The 22,050-nt window shown below is 42.0% G+C and overlaps 1 protein-coding gene across 1 annotated transcript in view; it reads left to right on the top strand.

Annotated features, from left to right (window-relative positions):
- The first annotated feature begins 6,257 nt into the window (after positions 1-6,257).
- The window catches only part of Rbcn-3A (rabconnectin-3 alpha), a 112,108-nt gene continuing 96,315 nt past the window's right edge, over positions 6,258-22,050 (top strand). The window contains exons 1-7 of the mRNA XM_080273149.1: positions 6,258-6,312; positions 9,811-9,929; positions 14,626-14,823; positions 16,713-16,894; positions 17,779-17,966; positions 18,712-18,856; positions 20,895-21,080. Coding sequence (XP_080129275.1) covers positions 9,843-9,929; positions 14,626-14,823; positions 16,713-16,894; positions 17,779-17,966; positions 18,712-18,856; positions 20,895-21,080 — 986 coding nt within the window. The 5' untranslated portion in view covers positions 6,258-6,312; positions 9,811-9,842. The remainder of the gene's footprint in view (positions 6,313-9,810; positions 9,930-14,625; positions 14,824-16,712; positions 16,895-17,778; positions 17,967-18,711; positions 18,857-20,894; positions 21,081-22,050) is intronic.

Here is a 22,050-nt window from a genome sequence, read left to right as displayed (position 1 = left end):
ATTTCCAAACTGCCCTCTTACGGTTTCAATCCTTCTATCTGTGCCTTCATCTCTAGCTTCCTTTCTGGTCGTTCTATAGCCGCTGTTGTAGACGGCCATCGTTCTTCTCCTAGGTCTATTAACAGTGGTGTTCCTCAGGGCTCTGTCCTATCACCAACTCTCTTCCTTTTATTCATCAATGACCTTCTAAGCTGTACATCTAACCCTATCCAGTCATATGCTGATGACTCCACCCTTCACCTTTCCATTAGGTTCCCATAACGTCCATCTCAGCAGTTACTTCAACAAACAAGGGATGAGGTTATGGCACACCTAATGTCTGACTTGGCTCATATCTCTGACTGGGGTAAAAATAATCTGGTTGTTTTTAATGCATCAAAGACTCAGTTTTTACACCTATCAACCCGACAAAATCTTCCACAGGTATACCCACTAATGTTTAATAATATTCTACTTAATCCTGCATCAACCTTGAACATGCTTGGGGTTTCATTTACTCAGGACTTATCTTGGAAAGATATCTCTTGTAAAATCTGCTTCCAAGAGATTGGGTGTGCTAAGCCGACTCCGTTCCTTCTTTACCCCTGCACAATTGTTGACTCTATACAGGGGTTTTATCCGCCCCTGTGTGGAGTACAACTCTCATGTGTGGAGAGGCTCCCCACATACAGCTCTTCTCAATAGGGTGGAGTTAAAGGCTTTTCGTCTCATTAACTCTCCTCCTCTTACTGACTCCCTTCAACCTCTGTCTCTTTGCCGCACTGTTGCATCTTTATCTCTTTTCTATCGCTACTTCAATGGTCACTGCTTCTCTGAACTGTCTGCATGCATTCCTCCACCTCTACGACGGGCGCGTAGCACCCGTCTAGCAGCAAACTCTCATCCCTTTTCTGTCCAACTCTCTAATGCAAGAGTTAACCGTTACTCCTAGTCCTTCATTTATGCAACAGGTCAACTCTGGAACTGTCTCCCTCTGTCTGTATTTCCTGCTTCCTATAATCTCCAGTCTTTCAAACGCAGTGTGTCCAGGCATCTCAAAATGAATGGATCTTGATTTTGGCTCTCTCTTGTATCTTTTTCTCCTGGAAGGAACAGTTTTGCGGGCTCGCGGCCTTTGGTTCCTTCTTCCTCACATAAAAAAAAAAAGCGTAGAAAAAGAAATTAGGGAGCTCTCTTCACCGACGAGAATACGGGCCTCAGAAGTTTCAACGAACTTTTGAAAAATCTCGACGTTTCAAAAATGTCAACGAACTTTTCAAAATTCAACGAACTTTTCAAAACTGTCAACGAACTTTTGAAAACTCAACGAACTTTTCAAAATCTCAACAGACTTAAAAATGACACGGGACTTTTCAACGGTCTTTTTCAAAATTGTCAACGAACTTTCCAAGAATCTCAATGGACTTTTCAAATTGACAGCGGACTGTTCAAAATCAGTCTCAGTGGAATTTTAAAAACGTTTAGGCTATTAAATTTTTTCCTCCACCATCCGACGAGTGAGGGAGGGAAGACTCGATTCTTAACACCTTTTCCTTAGCGATTCATCTTGTTTATTTCACCTCCGTATCCTCTTTTATGATGCAGAAAGGCGATTTATTTAGCATACCGTATAACACCTTAGCATTTCCTGTCTTTGACTGATTTCATTTTAATATCTGCATAATCATGAACATGCAAAATAAATCGCTCAGGGAAAGGGGGTACGGAAATTCCAGATATAATTTCCATCAACACGCAAAATAAATCGCTCAAGGAAAAGGGTTACGAAAATTCCAGACATAATTTTCCATTAACAGAATCAATCGCTAAGGAAAGAGGGTTACGGAAATTCCAGAGATAATTTCCATCAATACAGAATAAGTCGCTCAGGAAAAGGGGTTACGGAAATTCCAGAGATAATTTCCATCAACACGCAAAGTAAATCGCTCAGGAAAAGGGGTTACGGAAATTCCAGACAATTTCCACCAGCACAATAAATCGCTAAGAAAAAGGGGTTACGGAAATTCCAGAAATAATTTCCATCAACACAGAATGAATCGCTCAGGAAAAGGGTTACGGGAATTCCAGAGATAATTTCCATCAACACGCAGAATAAATCGCTCAGGAAAAGGGATTGCGGAAGTTCGAGACCGGAGCGTTTTGGCGGGAAGGAAGGAGGAGGTGGAGGGAAGCGCGCTGGTGTGGAGGGAAGGGAGGGAAGAGTGAGACTGACTGGAGAGAGAGAGAGAGAAAGAGAGAGAGAGAGAGAGAGAGAGAGAGAGAGAGAGAGAGAAGGGGGGGGCATGCGTAGGAGGTTTCGTCTCACACTTGATTGATTCCTGGTGACCTCTCTCTCTCTCTCTCTCTCTCTCTCATCCATCTGTCTGTCTCCCCCCTCCCCCCTCTCTCTCATCCATCCGTTCGTCCCCCTTCTCTCTCTCTCTCTCTCTCTCTCTCTCTCTCTCTCTCTCTCTCTCTCTCTCTCTCTCTCTCTCAGTTGATGGCCAAGGGTAGTCAGATTAACGGATATTTTCGACTAGTAACCAAGGAGACTTAATGCTACCCCATAACAAAGGTTCACTGATTTCCTCACGACCAAGATTTTGAATTTAAATTGAAATTGATCCAGTTCCGTCAGATATAAATTAACCGAGGAGTATCTGTGTTATCTATTCTATCTTTTATCTATATCTATCTATCCGTTTTTTAGCCGTCTCTCTCTCATCAGTAATTCTGCAGCTAATACCTATGGTTATCATCATCATCATCAATTTCTCTTCTCTCTGAAATCTCCATTCTAGGATAATTCAATGTTCACCACCACCTTTGGCTCCTCTCCTTTCACTGATCCACCTAACAAGGCTACGTTTTCTCTGTCCTCCATGACCCAGAGCAGCTTGTCTATCTACCTATCTATCTATCTATTGCCAAACGCCACTATCCCGTAAGGGGTGGCCGTTTGACTCTGAGTTATTGTTTTACGGGGAGGGGCACTAACCCTCCACCAACCCACTTGTTGACACGTAGGGAGCACGTATGGTTTGGTTATATGGTTACCACCCAGCGCTGTAAATGGTTTCTTGGCTTACAGGAAACCATTTGGCTTGTCACTCAATGTAAAGCCACCTGAAAAGGAAAGAAAAGCAATAAGAAGTGACAGGAAAGATGGGAGAAATAGGAAGAGAGGAGGGCAGGCACAGAAAAAGAATGATCAAGGCTAATGACCTATGAGGTGCTTGTACGGCTGTTAATAGGATAAGGTAGGAAGGTAGGTAAGTAGCTAGGTAGATGTGCTCCTAGTGTCGATTGTGTGGATAAGCGTTTTTAGCAATATTAAGTAGTGGGGCGTTGGAAACACATTGAGGTTGTTTGGCCATGTGGAAAAGATGAGAGTGAGAGACTTAGGAGAGTGTATGTGATTGAGGTGGAGGGGGGGAGAGGGAGGGGGAGGCCAAGGATGAGATGGAGGGATGGAGTGGAGAGGTATATGAGAGAGGGGGGTGTAAGCTGGGAGCAGGGCAGTGAAATGGCGGGGAACAGGGCGACATGGAGGCGATTTGTTTGTGGCCATCCCTTACGGGATTAAGGCGTCTGACACTAGATAGGTAGAGGCGTTGGATAGCTGTTGTGGGGTTTTATCTTAACGTAGGTGCCGCTCTGTTTCACTTGCCCCCTCTGTCTACATTGCATCGTTGGTGAGGTGACGTATAGACACTCTTAGGTTACGGGGTTTATTGTTAGTTATATAGTGATGTGACGGACATAGTAACGCAGCGTGACGGCGAACCTCCTAACTATCTCCTAGCTTCCTTCCGCCTCCTATCAATCTCCCGGGCTCTCTCACTGCCATACCTCACTGCCAGGTATACATACTGCATGGTGGAGGTGTGTGTATATCTAGTACTTTTCCACAGCATGGGCTCATTTCAACAGTTACCCTACGTGATGCTGCATTCTCGAACGTCTGGAAAATGATTGCTAGATTTACTGTACATGCATTCTGGTTAGAGGATGTGTACGTCTTTACCTGAGCACCAGACATTGCCAGTGGTGTAAGTGGTACCTAGTGTACTATGAGATATATGCTGGTGCCTATAATCATTACATGTCTATAACTATTAACCAGTAGCCTACAGTTGACTTATTGCCTATCCAGCACCCTACCCGTAACCCTGACCGCCTTGGTGAGAGTTCCAACATACTTGACCTATTCCGTACAATTAATCCTTCAACTTACACTCTTAATCTTTCCTCTCAGTTGGGCTCCTCCGATCACAACCTTGTCACCTTAACCTGTCCTATCGCCCCAGTGAGGCCTGTGGACCCAGAGTATATATACTTTGTGTGGACCCTCCCAAGAAGCGGCGGCTGTGGCACAATGGAGCTGCTGCTTGGGAGGCCCTCAGGCAGTTCTTTGATTTTCCCTGCAATAATGATTGCTTCCATGGGAGAGAGCCACCTGAGTGTGCCCTGCGCATTAGGGAGGTTAATCTCTTGGGAACAGAAGCATACCTAAATTATGCCTAACAATAATGCTGTCCTTGGGTGATCATCATACGCGCAGAAAGACGAAATTCTATCACTAATTTTCTGTTTTACCTGTCTTCGGGTGCAAAAAGATGAAATTTCCCTTTATCGCTTTTCCAGATGTGAAGGACTCCGGCAGAAATGATCAACACTTATGACGCACGGATGTGTAATACGCATTTTGAACAAGTGCTTTTGCAGGGAGTCTTAAACATAATTGCTTGATCTGCCAATATCTTTCTTTACAGCATGGGCATAACCACCTCGACTGGCGGGGCGCGGGTAGACATTGCTCTCTTGCCCTTTGCAGCAGCTGAACCTTCGAAATTTACTAATACGTTGCGTAGTCATTTGCAAAAGATTTGTCGTAACACCTCTTCTGTAGCAATTTATTTTGTATATTACACCTAAACGTTCTCGGGTATACAGTTTATTTCGTCTTAATACCTACAAAGTTCATATCAGTAACATATAAGAGGATAGTCATAAGTAAAATGCAGAATTAGTCGCCAAGGAGGTGTTAAAAAATCTATCTATCTATTGCCAGACGCCTCAATCCCGTTTGGGGTGGCCACAAACAAATCGCCTCCAAGTCGCCCTGTCCCCCGCCATTTCACTGCCCTGCTCCCAACTCACACACCCCTCTCTCATATACCTCTCCACCCCATCCCTCCATCTCATCCTCGGCCTCCCCCTCCCTCTTCCCCCCTCCACCTCACTCACATACACTCTCTTCGTCAGTCTTTCACCCTCCATCCTCTCCACATGGCCAAACCACCTCAGTGTGTTCCTCATAACACTTCCTATCACATCCACATCCACGCCACAACGCTCCTTTATATCCTCATTCGTCAGCCTGTCTCTCTATGTGACTCCACAGGCTCCTCTTAAATAACTCATTTCCACGTCTCACACTCTTGACTCGTGTCCTTCCAACAACGTCCAAGCTTCACTTCCGTACGTTAGAGTTGGTATCACAATACTGTCATGTAGTAACTTTTTCACTTCCATGCTCACTTCCCTGTTTCTTATCACTGCTTTCAAAGAACCAGCAACCTTTCTTCCCTGCTGTACCCTTTCAAGCACTTCACCCTGCAAACCTCCATCCTTACTCATCACACTACCCAAGTACTTAAACGTACTCACATTTTCCAATTCCTCACCATCCAACCTCGCTGCACATTCACTGACTTCACCTCTTTCAAAGACCATCACTTTACTCTTCCCTACATTCACCTTTAGATTCCGTTTCTTACACACTCCCAAACTCATCCACCAAGCCTCCAAAAAGTATTAAAACATATTACACCTTAACATGCTCTTAAATATTGCTTATATCATCTTAATATCGACACAGTTTACATCAACAACATGCAAGAGGACAGTGGAGTTTAATATGCAAAATAAGTTGCCAAGGAAGAGGTGTTAACGAACCAATATGCCATCTCTCATGTGTCAAATGAAGCTGCCGGCAGGTTGCCATGACAACCAAATAGTTTGACTTTTCACCAACAGATGGCTCCTCAACCTTGTGACATTGCTTTCAGGTATTATTTTGAACATTGACTTCGGCTTCCTGTTACCAAATAATCGCCTATTTTCGCTCTAATCGCTATATAAAAATAAAAGAATCACCCAAATTATTCTATGGGAAACTGCGTTAATTGAGATGTGTAGGTTTATTTTCTATTCTGTGGAAGTAAATTTCGATAATAATGTCATCATCCAACTCAGACGGACACTTTGACAGACGAAAACATCGACCTAGGAGGCTGAGCCAGACACCCATGATGTTGCCGTTATTTGGTGAGTAACTGGCTGCAAGGAAGCTGTGACAGGAGGGTGATGTGAAGTATAGTTTATTATTTATCAGTAGGGCAGGTATTGGATGGCATAAATGGTAAACTGAAGAAGAAATATTGGTGGAATTATGGTGCGCCTTATCCTGTCATGGAAGGCGTTGACATATTTCGACTGACCTTAGTTTTAGTCTTATTTTATCTGTCATTTTTGTTCAGTAGTACACTTTGCACTTTCAGAGGTGAAACTGCAGGAGACCTTCCATGCATAAAATGTACAATTGTTTATTTTTCTCAGTAAACTATAATGTAATTATCATTGCGATATCTTTTAAAAAGTTGGGGAAATGTGTAATTATAAAGATATCAGCCATAAAACCACCAGTTTTACACGTAAACCGTGGCAGACGGCCACCTGCCACGTTGGACATTTAGGCTGATGTGGCTGCAATGTCAGTCCGCCACTAATTATTCGCGTCTACAAACCTAAACTAATGTGTCACAACTTCACCTAACCAAACCTAACTGACGTGAGTGATTTGGGGACGAATGAACTTCGGACCTGAATTGACCCATTCCCTTTTGTAGCACAGTGGTAGCGCGCTGGACTTGTGATCGGGGGATTGCAAGTTCGAGCCTCGCCCGGGCTGCCGTGCCGGGAGGGGTAGCTCCCTCCTGTAACCCTGGCGGGGCTATATAGCCCAATACAGGGCTTAGCTCGGGGGGAACTCCATTTCTCCCATTTTTTGTAGCTGGTTGCAGTCGTTTCGGCTGTAAGTCAATTAGGCCGTAACGTCCGAATCATCTAATAGCCTGTACAGCTTAAGTAACCAAACTTCAGCAAGATGAGATTGCTGAAGTTAGGTTAAGTTATGGCCGAAATGACCAGGACCCTTTTTAGCACACCACTGCCAATGTCAACAAACCTAACTTCGCACACTTGAATAACAGCCTTAAAACTTTATCTTTTATAAATGGGAGCTGTCCTGCAGTTTGTCCATTAAATTCATCATTTACATGACTCACATCACTTTCACTGATAAATAATGAGCCGTCTATCACACTATCACCATCTCACTGTCTCCTGATGACTGGAATCTGAAATCTGTCTATCTATCTATCTGTCTATAGCCTGACGCCCTAATCCCAGAAAGGGTGGCCGCAGACAAAACGCCTCCAAGTCGTTTTGTCACCCACCATTAGACTGCCCTCCCCCAATTAGGTAAATGTTGCCTTAAAACTAAGAATATGTAGAATACCCAAAAGGCAAAAAATTCTGATAGGCCTATATATATAAAATTCCCTGTTATCTGAAAGGTGAAATTGCAAGAGAGCTCCCATGCCTAGAATTTATAACTGCTAATTTTTTTCTTAGTAAACTAAAATGTACTTGTGACTATGATGGCTTTATAAAGTTGTGGAAATTGGTAATATTAAGGATAACTATACAACCTCAAGTTTTACGTGCAAACCGTTGACTTTATGAAGATTCGGCCCCAAGTCAGTCTGTCCCTAATCATTCATCCCTGCTAACTTTGACGTGACCTAACCTAACCTAAATCAGGCAAACCTAACTTAATTCACCCTAACCTGACCTACATGAATGATTGGGACAAATGAGTTGTGTGTGCTGAGTGACCCATTGCCCTCTGCAGCATGCCACTGCTGATGTCAACAAAACTTTGCCCCTAAGTAACATGGTATTTTCAGAGGCTGGGTGTCATGAATTATGTGGCCTTTAGTAACATTAATTTTGAAAGATAATCATTTGTTATAGTTGCAGCGCACGACTCTGAGGTTTATTATCGTACCCTGCCAACCTACCATTCAAAAGTGCATCTGATTTTGTATCATATTATACACGAATCATATTATTATGCACGAATATATCATACATGAATATTATTATACACGAATCACATGCGTTTCATTTTATACACGAAATTAGATGCACTTTTGATTGGTAGGTTGCCTGGGCACAATAATAACAACCTCAGAGTCGTGTGCCACAACTTTAGTGGGAGGTCTCCTGCAGTTTGACCCAGATTTTGACTGAACTTGTTTTTGTGATTGATTTCCAGTTATGTATGTTTACTGGCACACTTAATAGCTTCAGTTACCAGTACCTAAGAATTTTGTATATGTTAACACTGGGATTTTGGCATTACATTATGATAAAAAATATATACACATGGAACACACACACACCTCTCTTATACCTCTCAACACCATCCTTCCATCTCATCCTTGGTCACCCCCTCTCTCCATCTCATCCTCGGTCTCCCCCTCCCTCCATCTCATCCTCGGTCTCCCCCTCCCTCCATCTCATCCTCGGTCTCCCCCTCCCTCCATCTCATCCTCGGTCTCCCTCATCCTCGGTCTCCCCCTCCCTCCTACAGAAATGTGGCTCAGTTACATTCATATCTTCTGTAGCATTATCTCAAAAACACTCTTTATTTTCCATGTTCATCATCATCATCATTTTCTTAACACTTACACTGCTTAGCTTTCATATTCTTTGTCATCATCATCATCATCATCATCATCATTATTGTCTTAACACTTACACTGCTTAGCTTTCATATTCTTTGTCATCATCATCATCATCACCAGTATATTCTCAGCACATAGGCCTATGCAGCTAATCTCTTTTGATCTTTATTATTATTATCATCATCATCATCATTTTTGTAACTCATATATATGTTGTAACTTTTATATTCTTTATCACCATCATAATTTTTGTCTCAATACTTCTTCCTGTCTTTCATCATCATTATTGCCTTAACTCATATGCTGCCTGTCTGTTATATTCTTCATCATCATCATCATCATAATCATTTTAGTCTCAACGCATCTCCCACTTATCTTTCACATCCTGGTATCATCATCATCAGCAGCAGCAGCATCAATGTATATCATCATCATCATCATTTATGCTCTTTATCATCATCATTCATAATTAACACTCACAATACCATACTCATATTTTCCACTTAATGACCATAGTTACAGAACGATTCTTGTACAATATTATAATTATCTGAACACTCACAATATCGTAACCATATTTTCCAATTAATTACAATAGTTACTGCATGATTCATGTCTATCTATCTGTCTATTGCCAGATGCCTTAATCCCATGAGGGTTGGCCACAAACAAATCGCCTTCATGTCACCCTGTCTCCAGCCATTTCATTGCCCTGCTCCCAGCTCACACCCCCCTATTTAATATACCTCTCCACTCCATCGCTCCATCTCATCCTTGGCCTCCCCCTCCGCCTCACTCATATACACTCTTCTCGTCAGTCTCTCGCTCCCCATCCTCTCCACATGGCCAAATCACCTCAGTGTGTTTCTCCTAACGCTTCCTATCACATCCACATCCACACCACAACACTCCTTCACGTCCTCATTTGTCAGTCTGTCTCTCCATGTGATTCCACAGGCTCCTCTCAACTAACTCATTTCCACGTACTGAGCATATTGTCTCATATTTGCAGGAGTGTGAGCCAGGGGAGTGCCAAGTGCCAGGATGAAGTGCCACCAGATCCTGACCGGCGCGTGTAATGCTGGCGACCGCTGCTTTGCTGTCGGCAGTGTGGAGGGCATCCCATTCACGGTATGTACACATGCTCGAACGCACATGCACGCATGCACGGACATGCACGGACACACACACACACACACACACACACACACACACACACACACACACACACACACGTGCAGCATCGGCGCTCCGTACCGGACCATCACGGCCAGTGGCATTACCTAAATTAGTATCTTTGAATGAGTCAAGCTCTGTACCAGGTTAGACTAAATGAATTTTCATATTAAAAGGAAAAAAAATAATAAGTTTAAACAAGACTGGTTCAAAAAGAACAAAGAACCACGAGGAAAAAAAATGTGCTGAGTCAGCTGGGTTTGTTTAGACTACAGCAACACGAGGAAAGTGTACATACTCTGTAAGTACATACTCTGTTCATTTAGTATTACAAAATGGATACATACTTCAGTAAAACAAATTTGGAAAAGAAAAGGGATAAAAGTAAAAAGCAAAATGATGATTTCTACCAAGAACTGGTTGAAGTGGAGACTCACAATAGACTGGTTGAACGTGTACACATACTAGAAATGGCTTTCAAAAATGAAATTGATGAAATAAAGAAGCAAATGCACTTGCAAAAGGAAGAGATAGAAAAACTAGGAAGGGAGGCCAATAAGAAAGACACAACCATCAGTGAACTAACAGTGGAACTGAGTACGCTTAGGAAGAAAGTGAGTGAAATGGCAAGTACAGTAGTCGATCACGAGAGAGTTATGGAAGAGTTCAAAAATGACACAGAGACAATTAGGCAAGCAAACAGTCTTATGGACCAGAGCAGTGATATTGAGGAGAAGATAACACAAGTAAATGAAGCTGTGCAAAGCTACAAAAATGATGTAGAAACCACGTATGCTGAAATGGTGAAAGTAAAGAAAGACTTAGAAACAAGGGTGGAGGAAAAAAGCATTAAAAAGGAAGTGAAAAGAATAATCCAAAACAATCCAAAGTTAGTCAGAGATTCAGTAGAGATAAATAAATCAATAGTAATCACTGGTATAGAAGAGGAAGAAGTTAAAAACAAGATCACAAGAGACAAAAAGGAGATGGCAAATGTAATGAGCTTACTGAAAGAAGTATCAGAGGAAATCTGTAGTAAAGACATAGAGGAACACAAAAGGTTAGGGAAATACGAGAAAAGCAAGACAAGACCTCTAAAGGTGACTTTCCAGAGTGTAAACACTGTGGAAGAGATACTAAAAAATGTAAAGAATCTTATGGAAAAAGAGGAGTTCAAAAATGTAGGAATAAAAAGATGCCTAACACAAGAGTTACTGGAATTACTGAAAGAGAAAAGGGAGGAAGCAAAAACAAAAAATGAGGGAAGATCAGAAGAGGAGAAGAAGAAATTTTTTTACAAAGTAATAGGATTGCAGGTACGAAAGTGGTACACAAACAGGATGGAAGAAAAAGGAGGAAGGTAGTAGAACCATGTCAGGACAAGTATATAAACAGGATGATAAAGTTGATGTACTCAAATGTGGATGGAATGGTATCTAAATTACTAGAGATGAATGATTATGTCAGAGAAAATGAACCACAAATAATATGCCTTACTGAAACAAAATTAACACCAAGGATATCCAATGACATACTAAACTTAGAGGAATACAATATATGGAGAAGAGACAGAAATTTAAAAAAAGGAGGAATTATAATATTAACTAAGAAAAATCTAAAAGTCAAGGAAATAAACCTAGATATACCATCACAAGTAGAACTGATTGCAGTAGAGATCAACACATCTGAAGGTAAAGTAATTGTAGCCAATTTGTACATGCCACCCAGATCAAACACATGGGAAAGTGACGAATATGAGGACCTGGCAGAGAGTACAATTCAGAGTATAAGATCATTGCTACATAACATGGAAGAGAAATCAGAAAGAATTATACTAACTGGGGACTTCAATACAAATATAAATTGGAATACTCTAGATATAAATAGCCAAGAAAGCTGTTGGGACCAAAAGCTCCTGGATCTCGTACAAGAGTTTTTCTTAATGCAACATGTGAGGGAAACCACCAGAAAAAGAGGACTTGATGTACCTTCAGTGCTAGATCTAATATTTACTAGGCAAGAAAATGAGATTGACAGTTTAATATATCACCCTCCACTCGGCAAAAGCGATCATGCGGTACTAAATTATAACTTCAGGATAGCATATGACATAGTAAACAGCAATGACAGTTACAAAAAGAGCCTAAACTATAAAAAGGGAAATTATCAAGACCTAAAGAAGTATTTCTTAGAAGTTGATTGGGAAAATGAGCTTAGAGGACAAGATTTAAATGCTGTATATAAAAAATTTTGTGAATTTTATGAAATAGGAGTCCAGAAGTACATCCCACAGCACAAAGAAGCAGATAAGAAAATACAGAAATGGTTCAATACAGAATGTAAAAAATCAAAAGAAAGAAGAGATTTGTTGTGGAATAGATACAGAAGACACAATAGTGAAAGGGCGTATAATAATTACAAACAGGCAAGAAACGACTATACAAGAATAAGGAGGGAAGCCCAAAAACAGTTTGAGGAGGATATAATAAATAAAAGTAGTGATCAACCAAAGCTGTTTTACAGCTATATCAGAAGCAAAACCAAAGTAAAAGATATAATACAATCCATTACGGACGAGGGAATCACTTATACACAAGAGAAAGATATTTGTGAAGCACTAAATAAGAATTTCCAATTAGTTTTTACAGAAGAAAAAATTTTTGAGAGGGACTATGTGGAACACGCATGTCCACACATACTACCAGATATACAAATAGCAGAAAAAGTAATACAGGAGGAGTTGATTAGACAGAGGAAAAGCAAGTGGTCTTGATGAAATTTCATGTTGGGTACTACGAGAATGTGCAAAGGAGTTAAGTAAACCATTATTTTTAATTTTCAAGAAATCCTTGAGTCAAGGTAAACTACCTGATATTTGGAAAAAAGCAAATATTGTCCCCTTATTCAAGAAAGGAAATAGACAAAATCCTCTCAACTACCGACCAGTATCACTGACCAGTGTTGTAAGCAAGGTATTAGAAAAACTTATAAGAAAAGCTTGGGTAAATCATCTAGAAGAACACAGTATGATAACAGAAAGACAGTTTGGTTTCAGAAAAGGAAAATCATGTGTTACTAATCTGTTGAGCTACTATGACAGAGTAACAAACACAATACAGGAAAGGGAAGGATGGATGGACAGTATCTATTTAGATTTCAAGAAAGCTTTTGACACAGTACCACACCAAAGACTCTTATGGAAACTGTACCATCAAGGAGGAATTCGAGGCAAACTGTTTTGTTGGATGCAAGACTTTCTCATAAAAAGAGAAATGAGGACATTACTAAGAGGAAACTATTCATCATGGAAAGAAGTGACTAGTGAAGTACCACAGGGTTCATTGCTGGCACCAATCATGTTTTTAGTGTATATAAATGATATAAACAGTAACACTGGAAATGAGAGCTATCTGAATATGTTTGCAGATGATGCAAAAATACAAAGGAGAATTACTAACACAGACTCTTGTAAAGAGCAACAAGAAGAATTAAATAAACTTCATGAATGGAGTAGTACATGGCAAATGGAATTCAATGTGGACAAGTGTCATGTAATCAAGTTTGGTAAAAGTGGAAAAAGACCTGATTGGGATTATAAGTTAGGAAATAAAACCCTATACACATCAGAAAGAGAGAAAGACCTAGGTGTGATTATCAATAACAGACTATCTCCGGCTGACCACATCAGCGAGAAGGTACGGAACATGTATACACTGCTTGCAAATATGAGAATAACATTCACATACATAAATGAAGACATGCTAAGAAGGATAATAACATCATTCATTAGACCAACCCTGGAATATGCATCAGTAGTCTGGAGTCCTCATCTCAAAAAGCATATAGACAAGATTGAAAAAGTTCAAAGGGCTGCTACAAGATGGATACCAAGCTTAAGGGACCTAAGCTACGAAGAAAGACTAAATAAACTGAATCTACCAACACTACAGGAGAGAAGGAAAAGAGGTGACATGATAATGCTATATAAGTGCATATCAGGAAAGGGGAAAATAGACATAAATGATTACTTAACATATGGAGAAGCATCAGCAAGAGGACACTGCAAAAAACTGCATAAGAAGAGAGGTGATAAAGACGTAAGGAAATTCAGTTTCCCAAACAGAGCAATTGATCAATGGAATGCACTACCGAATGAAATAGTGTGTGCCAAAACAATTCACAAATTTAAGGATATGTACGATAAATATGGTTTAAGACACGGGACAGTACGAGCTTGACTCATTCCTGTAAAGATACAATTAGGTAAGGTAGGTAAGAACACACACACACACACACACACACACACACACACACACACACACACACACTCTCACTCTTAACCAGTCCCTCATTGTGCATCCTCTCCACATAGCCAAACCATCTCAGAGTATTTCTCGTAACACTTCCTACATCACCACCACCACCACCGCCACAACAACAACAACAACAGTAATAATAATAATAATAATAATAATCTATCCATCCATCATCCAGTCCAACGTTGCCCCATGAGGAGCATAGGAGCCCGGGACTAGGCAGTTGGTCCCGACATTTAAGATGAGAGTGAAATAATAATAATAATAATAATAATAATAGTGATAATAATAATAATAATCAGTTAAAACAAAGGCCACCACCTCTTCCCCAACAGGCATACGCTGCTGGCTGCAACCTTGTGATCCTAGCCAGCACCTTCGAGCGCGTGCAGGTGGTGCCGGGGGTGTGCCACGACAACGTACAGATATCCTGCGTCGACTGCTCATCCGACACGGGGAAGATCGCCGCCGCCTACGCCACCCTTGTGTGCATCTTCGAGCCGACACCGCTTCTCGCACAGACAAGTTCACATGTACGTTTGTTGGTAGTCTTGGCAGCTTCTCTCTACCCCCTTCTTTATGTCTCTGTCTGTCTGTCTGTCTTCTTAGTTATGTAATCTATCTTTCTGTCTCTCTATCTGTATATCTATCTGTCTGTCTTTAAGTCTGTATATCTATCTGTCTGTCTTTAAGTCTGTATATCTATCTGTCTGTCTTTAAGTCTGTATATCTGTCTTTCTGTCTCTCTATCTGTATATCTATCTGTCTGTCTTTAAGTCTGTATATCTGTCTGTCTGTCTTTAAGTCTGTATATCTATCTATCTGTCTTTCTATCTATATACTGTATCTATCCATCTGTCAGTCCGCAATGGAAAGGTTGCAGTCTCTTGGAATATTTTTTTTCTCTCTTCGTTTCTAGTTTATCCCTGCATATGACACTTTAATATTCCTCTCTGTGTTATTAATGTAGGTGAAGTGGAGGCAGGGAGAGGGAGGGGGAGACCGAGGATGAGGTGGAGGGATGGCGTTGAGAGGTATATGAGGGAGGGGGGAGGGCAGTCAAATGGTGGGTGGCAGAGTGACTTGGAGGGGTTTTGTCTGCAGCCACCCTTTGCAGGATTAGGGCGTCGGGTTGTAGATAGATAGATAGATATTTATGCAAGCTGTGTTGATATTCGAGTGACAGGTAGAGTTACCCCTCCTTTTTTCTTCATGGTTTTTGAAGTTGCCGGGTTTGGTTATTGAAACACACTGAGGTGATCTGGACATGTGGAGAGGATGTAGAATGAGAGAATGACAAGGAGAGTGTATGTGAGTGAGGTGGAGGGGGGGGGAGAGGGAAGGGGATGCCAAGGATGAGATGGAGGGATGGAGTGGAGAGGTATATGAGAGAGGGGGGTGTGAGCTGGGACCAGGACAGTGAAATGGCGGGGGACAGGGCAACATGGAGGCGATTTGTTTGTGGCCACCCCATATGGGATTAAGGCATCTGGCAATAGATAGATAGATAGATAGATAGGTTATTGACAGATGAGAGGCCATGACAGACTGCACTAGCTTAGGGTGTGTGTTGGGGTAGTTTGATATAATTTCTTGTTAGTTTATCTGAAAATATTACCTTTATGGAAATACAGTATGGTTAAATGTCTGGTGATGATTTGGGGCACTACAAAGGGATTTTAGGCAGTCACCTAGCTTATTTATGGCTGTGGGGGACCTTTTAGATGGGTTTGCATTATTTGTGGATTTTTTATTGTATTTATTATTATTATTATTATTATTATTATTATTGTTTTTGTCATTATTATTTTATTATTATTATTATTATTATTAGATGTTATTACTATTATTATTATTATTGTTTTTGTTATTATTATTTTATTATTATTATTATTATTATTATTATTAGCTGTTATTACTATTATTATATTACTGTTATTATTATTGTTATTAATTTTTGCAATTTATGGATGTCTGTTCCCCATACCTGTGAAAAACAAGGAATCAGTATGATGTACAAAAGAATAGCATCCTTAGTTGGTTATGGTGTGCCAGAAATTTACTGCTAAGGAAGAGGTATCAGAAAACCTGCTTAATACGTGGATTGCGCAGTTACCTTTTTCTTATCCCGCCCCGTGGTGCGCAAAGAATGAAGATTTTTTTTTTCTTAGTTTTTGTTTGTTATAAACTTGAAAATAAACATCCAGGGCATCATCTGGTGAAAAAAAAAATCTCTATCTCTCCGTCTTTGCGTAGTGCCATGTGTAAGTTTGGGTAGGGGTGGAGTTGTTTACGGTGATGCATGTCCAGCACAGCCTGAGCTGTGGCTCACAATGGGACGCTACCCAGCCAGAGCTGTGGCTGGCAATCCATGGGTTAACACACCAGATATAGACGTGCGACCCTGTTTTGTTTTTTTCAGCGCCTGGACTACCGTTGGGTACAGACAGGCGTGGTAGAGGCGGAGAGCTACATCAACACCCTGTCATGGAATGTGGAGGGCACCAGGCTCCTCACTGCTGGGGAAGTACTGCAGCTGTGGGCCACACCAAACCCCAGACTGCCTGAGGAAGGTGGGTGGCCTGTAGAAGTGGATCTCCCTATGTGTGCAGTCTACCTTGTATTTGTGTCTTTAGCTGGGTATACCTGTTCATCTTTCTCTGTATACTGCATGTTAATTCCTTCAGTTGTTTGGATGTGTCACCCAATTTTACGCCCTTCTTTGAATGCATATGATGGAGGTGGCCCTGTGACTTTAGATCATGATACGATGGTGATAATGATGACGATGATGATGATGAGGCCGGGTGGACGTGTGTGTGGTGTTGTGTTATTGCCCACACCAATCTTTTCTGACAGCTCTCTACTTCTCCTGCCCGCCCATCTGTCTGTCTCTTTGTCTGTGTACCGACCATCTTCATATCTGTGTGTCTGTTGTCATTGCATTTGTCTGTCTGTCTTTGTTTCTCTTTATCTGTCTGTCTCCTCTCTCTCCATGTCTGTCTGTCTCCCTTTATCTGTGTAGCAACTATTTTTTTCTGTTTCATTGTCTGTGTACCTACTATCTTCATAGCTGTGTATCTTTAGTCATTATCTGTCTGTCTTTGTGTCTTTATCTGTCTGTGTACACTAGCCAAACTCCTTTATTTTCCAACCCTAGGCGGTGGTGGTGGTCCGGTAACCTTTGATCTTGATACTGATGGTGATGATGATGATGATGAGTCTGGATGGATATGTGTGTGGTGTTGTGTTACTGCCCATACCCGCCGGCCTGCTCACGTTTCTCTCGGACCTCTCTGTTTCTCCTCTCTGCCCATCTGTCTGTCTCTCTTTGTCTGTGTAGCTAGTATTTTTCTCTCTCATTGTCTGTGTACCCTTCATCTCTATAGCTGTGTGTTTGTTGTCTTTTCATTTGTCTGTCTGTCATTGTTTCTCTTTATCTGTCTGTGTACACCAGCCAATCTCCTTTATTTTCAAACCCTAGGCAGTGGTGGTGGCCCGGTAACCTTTGATCTTGATACCGATGGTGATGATGATGAGACAGGGTGGGTGTGTGTGTGGCGCTGTGTCACCGCTGCGCCCACCGTCCTTCTCGCCTTCTCCCCCGATGGAATGCTATTCGCAACGGCCGCCGCCAACGATAGATTGGTGAAGATCTGGTATGACAATAAGCATAGTGAGTATTGGCTTGAGTTGTGTTTTTGTCATTATTGTTTTTTTTTTTCTATGCTAGGAAGAAGGAACCAAAGGCCACGAGCCTGCAATAACTGTTCCTTCCAAGAGAAAAACAAATACAAAAGAGAGCCAAATTCAAGATCCGATCATTTCGAGATGCCTGGACACACTGCGTTTGTTTGTTGCTGTTATTATTACTATTAACCTTACACAAATTACAGTGATTAAGTGGATGTGCAGTGCGTCCTTGAATGCGAGGCCTGGGCGGGCTAGGTTTATGGTGGAAGAGTGAAGAGGAAGGATGGGACTGGAGTGTATTGGTGCTGTGATGAGGAGGGGCAGATTGAGATGGTTTGGGCATGTGGAGAGGGTGGAGGATGACAGTTGGGTGCAGAAAGTGAGGTGTATGAATGTTGGGGTTAGGGTTGTGAGAGGCAGACCAAAAAAGACTTGGGATGAGGTCATAGAGTGTGACTTCAAGGATAGGGGACTGAATGGGGAGGCTGCCAGAGATTGAGCAGCATTGAGAGCCGCCATTAGATGACCAAGGCTGATATTTGGAGGCATGTTGGAGCCTTTATAAACAAAATGGCTTAAGCAGGACAATGAAATGGTGGGGGACAGGGCAGCAATGAGGCAGTTTGTTTGTGGCTACCCCTTACAGGATTGAGGTGTCTGGCAATAGATAGATGGAACTTTAAGTAAAATCGAATCTGTCTTAAAATACCCCAATGTTTCACCCGCAGTGCTAGCGCCGGCCCGACCGCAGGAGGCGTGCAGTGTGGCCGGTGAGAGTACGAGGGCGGGCGTGAGTTTCAGCTACATCTACCTGCCCCACCCCACAGCCGTCAAGGGCTTCACATGGCGCAACACCAGCAAGTACATGCCTAAGTAAGTACATGTCTGAGTATGTATATGCCTAAGTAGGTACATGCCTAAGTAAGTACATGCCTAAGTAAGTACATGCCTAAGTAAGTACATGCCCAAGTATGTACACGCCTAAGTAAGTACATGCCTAAGCACATACACATCTAAGTTAGTACATGCCTAAGTAAGTACATGCCTAAGTAAGTACACGCCTAAGTACATACACATCTAAGCAAGTACACGCCTAAGTGAGTACATGCCTAAGTACGTACACTCCTTTATTGTTAGTCTCGTTGTGGCTTAAAGGTTCGTATGGATTTGAATTGGGTTTGGAGCATTGTTGACGTAGAATAAGGGCTGGCATTCTCGTCAGTTACGGAAGCCCCCTAACACCTTTTCCTGAGTAATTTTTTCACTTGTATGGATGTGAATCGGGTGGCAGGCTGTTAGTATGAACCTCGTTGTTGACATGATCTATACCTGTTTTATGCCAACTTGGTCTAAAATTGCCTTCTCTTTATTTTGAGTTCTGAGTTGTAAAAAGAGGTTAATGCTAGAATATGATGCCAGTCATGAAGAAGTGCAGTGGGAAGGATGTAGAGCCACAGTATATTGTCTTATTCTGCCACTGAGCTATGTGAAATAAGCTGCAAAGGGATGAAAAACTGGGCCAGGCTAAGGTAAAATTACTATAGGACCTGTGTTTTCGTCAATTCAGGAAGCTCCCGAACACCTTTTCCTAAGCAATTTATTTTGCTAATTACACCTTACTTTCCTATTTTATGATATGTAAATCCTTCTAATGTCACTATACTCTACATAGATATTGTACAAAGGGATTTTAACCTGCCCCCAGAATAAATTGCAAAGGAAGAGGCGCTTGGGAGCCTCCCTACTGGATACCAGATGAGAATAAGGGTCTAGGACTTAATTATATAAACTGCTGTTCAGTACATACACAACCATAAATATACAGTATACCCTCGATTTAAGCCAGGAAACCATTTACAACGCTGGGTGGTAACCATATAACCAAACCATATGTGCTCCCTACGTGTCAGCAAGTGGGTTGGTGGAGGGTTAGTGCCCCTCCCCGTAAAACAAATAACTCAAAGTCAAATGGCCACCCTTTATGGGATAGTGGCGTCTGGCAATAGATAAATAGATAGACCCTCGATTTAACAGACCATGATAGACCACATACTGAGTTTAACAGACACTGCGAAGGTCATCAGTCTTCTGTGGCTATAATGAAGAGTGTCTGTTAAATGGGGTGCAGTGTGTTGCAGTACATGTTTCCTACCCATTTTACTCCAACCTAACCAGAAATTGCCCTCGTGCCGTCATACTTGCTGCGTTATAACAGATTATGGTAACACTGCACTAGTCATGAAGAAGTGCTGTGACGAGGATGACAAAATAAGCTGCAGAAGGGCAGAATCATGGACCAAGTTAGTGTAGAAGGAGTATAGCATATGTTTTTAGTACTAGAATATGCTCCTGTAATGTTTTATTTTCAAACATGCTTAATATTGCACCTCAAGGGGGGCATCGGATATAACAGATTAACGGGATTATCAGATTAGGCTTCTCTACATTAGGTAGTTATAGTGAGAATCAGCTGGACCTCCTCTTACTAATTACCTAACTTCCGATAGTGCTACCTTCAGGGGCAGTGTCAGGTATATGGTTTGGACATGTGGAGAGAATGGAGAATGAAAGACTGACTAAGAGAGTGTATGTAGGTGAGGTGGAGGGAGGGAGAGGGAGGGGGAGACTGAGGATGAGATGGAGGCATGGAGTTGAGAGGTGTATGAGGGAGGGGGGAGTGAGTTGGGGGAGGGCAGTCAAATGGTGGGTGACAGAGCGACTTGGAGGCGCTTTGTCTGCAGTCACCCTTTGTGGGATTAGGGCGTTGGGCTATAGATGGATAGATATGGTACTTCAGCATCCTAACAAACACACCTCCAGGGGCAGCGGGATTAGGGCGTTGGGCTATAGATCGATAGATAGGTAGATGGATAGATATGGTACTTCAGCATCCTAACAAACACACCTCCAGGGGCAGCGTCAGCAACATGGTGGTTACGTCGTGCAGGGACAACATCAGCCGGGTGTGGGTGGAGACGGTGCTGCCCGACGATGACCTGGTGTCCCTCCTGCACCTGGACCCCAACGCCGCCCAGAACCCTCGATTCCGCACCCACCGCCACAAACACCGCTTCATGCAGAGGCTGAGGCATATGAAGTGAGTATGTGTGTGTGTGTGTGTGTGTGTTCTTACCTAATTGTATCTTAACAGGAATGAGTCAAGCTTGTGTGTGTGTGTGTTTGAGAGAGACATCCTTATTTTTGATGCATATTTCTCCCTGCAAGCCCCCTGACAGGAGAGGGCCTCAACAGAATTACCTCGAAACTCCTTTCTCCTCACATTTCTCTCTTACCCTCTCAGTCGTCCTCTTCCTTCTGTCGCACCTTCTACTGCTCCACTCTCTTCTTCCACGGTGTAAATGGTAAATCTTCCTTCTGTCTTATGCAGCTCCACTCTCTTCTTCCACGGTGTAAATGGTAAATCTTCCTTCTGTCTTATGCTGCTCCACTCTCTTCTTCCACAGTGTAAATGGTAAATCTTCCTTCTGTCTTATGCAGCTCCACTCTCTTCTTCCACGGTGTAAATGGTAAATCTTCCTTCTGTCTTAAGCTGCTTCACTCTCTTCTTCCACGGTGTAAATGGTAAATCTTCCTTCTGTCTTATGCTGCTCCACTCTCTTCTTCCACAGTGTAAATGGTAAATCTTCCTTCTGTCTTCTGCAGCTCCACTCTCTTCTTCCACAGTGTAAATGGTAAATCTTCCTTCTGTCTTATGCAGCTCCACTCTCTTCTTCCACAGTGTAAATGGTAAATCTTCCTTCTGTCTTATGCTGCTCCACTCTCTTCTTCCACGGTGTAAATGGTAAATCTTCCTTCTGTCTTATGCTGCTCCACTCTCTTCTTCCACAGTGTAAATGGTAAATCTTCCTTCTGTCTTATGCAGCTCCACTCTCTTCTTCCACGGTGTAAATGGTAAATCTTCCTTCTGTCTTATGCAGCTCCACTCTCTTCTTCCACAGTGTAAATGGTAAATCTTCCTTCTGTCTTATGCTGCTCCACTCTCTTCTTCCACAGTGTAAATGGTAAATCTTCCTTCTGTCTTATGCAGCTCCACTCTCTTCTTCCAC

This window comes from Coenobita brevimanus, chromosome 53 (assembly GCF_032717465.1).
Source record: "Coenobita brevimanus isolate Jiangsu-jjx chromosome 53, ASM3271746v2, whole genome shotgun sequence".
Lineage (NCBI taxonomy): Eukaryota > Metazoa > Arthropoda > Malacostraca > Decapoda > Coenobitidae > Coenobita > Coenobita brevimanus.
Note: the sequence above shows the minus strand (reverse complement) of the source record. Positions and strands in the feature narration are given on the sequence as shown.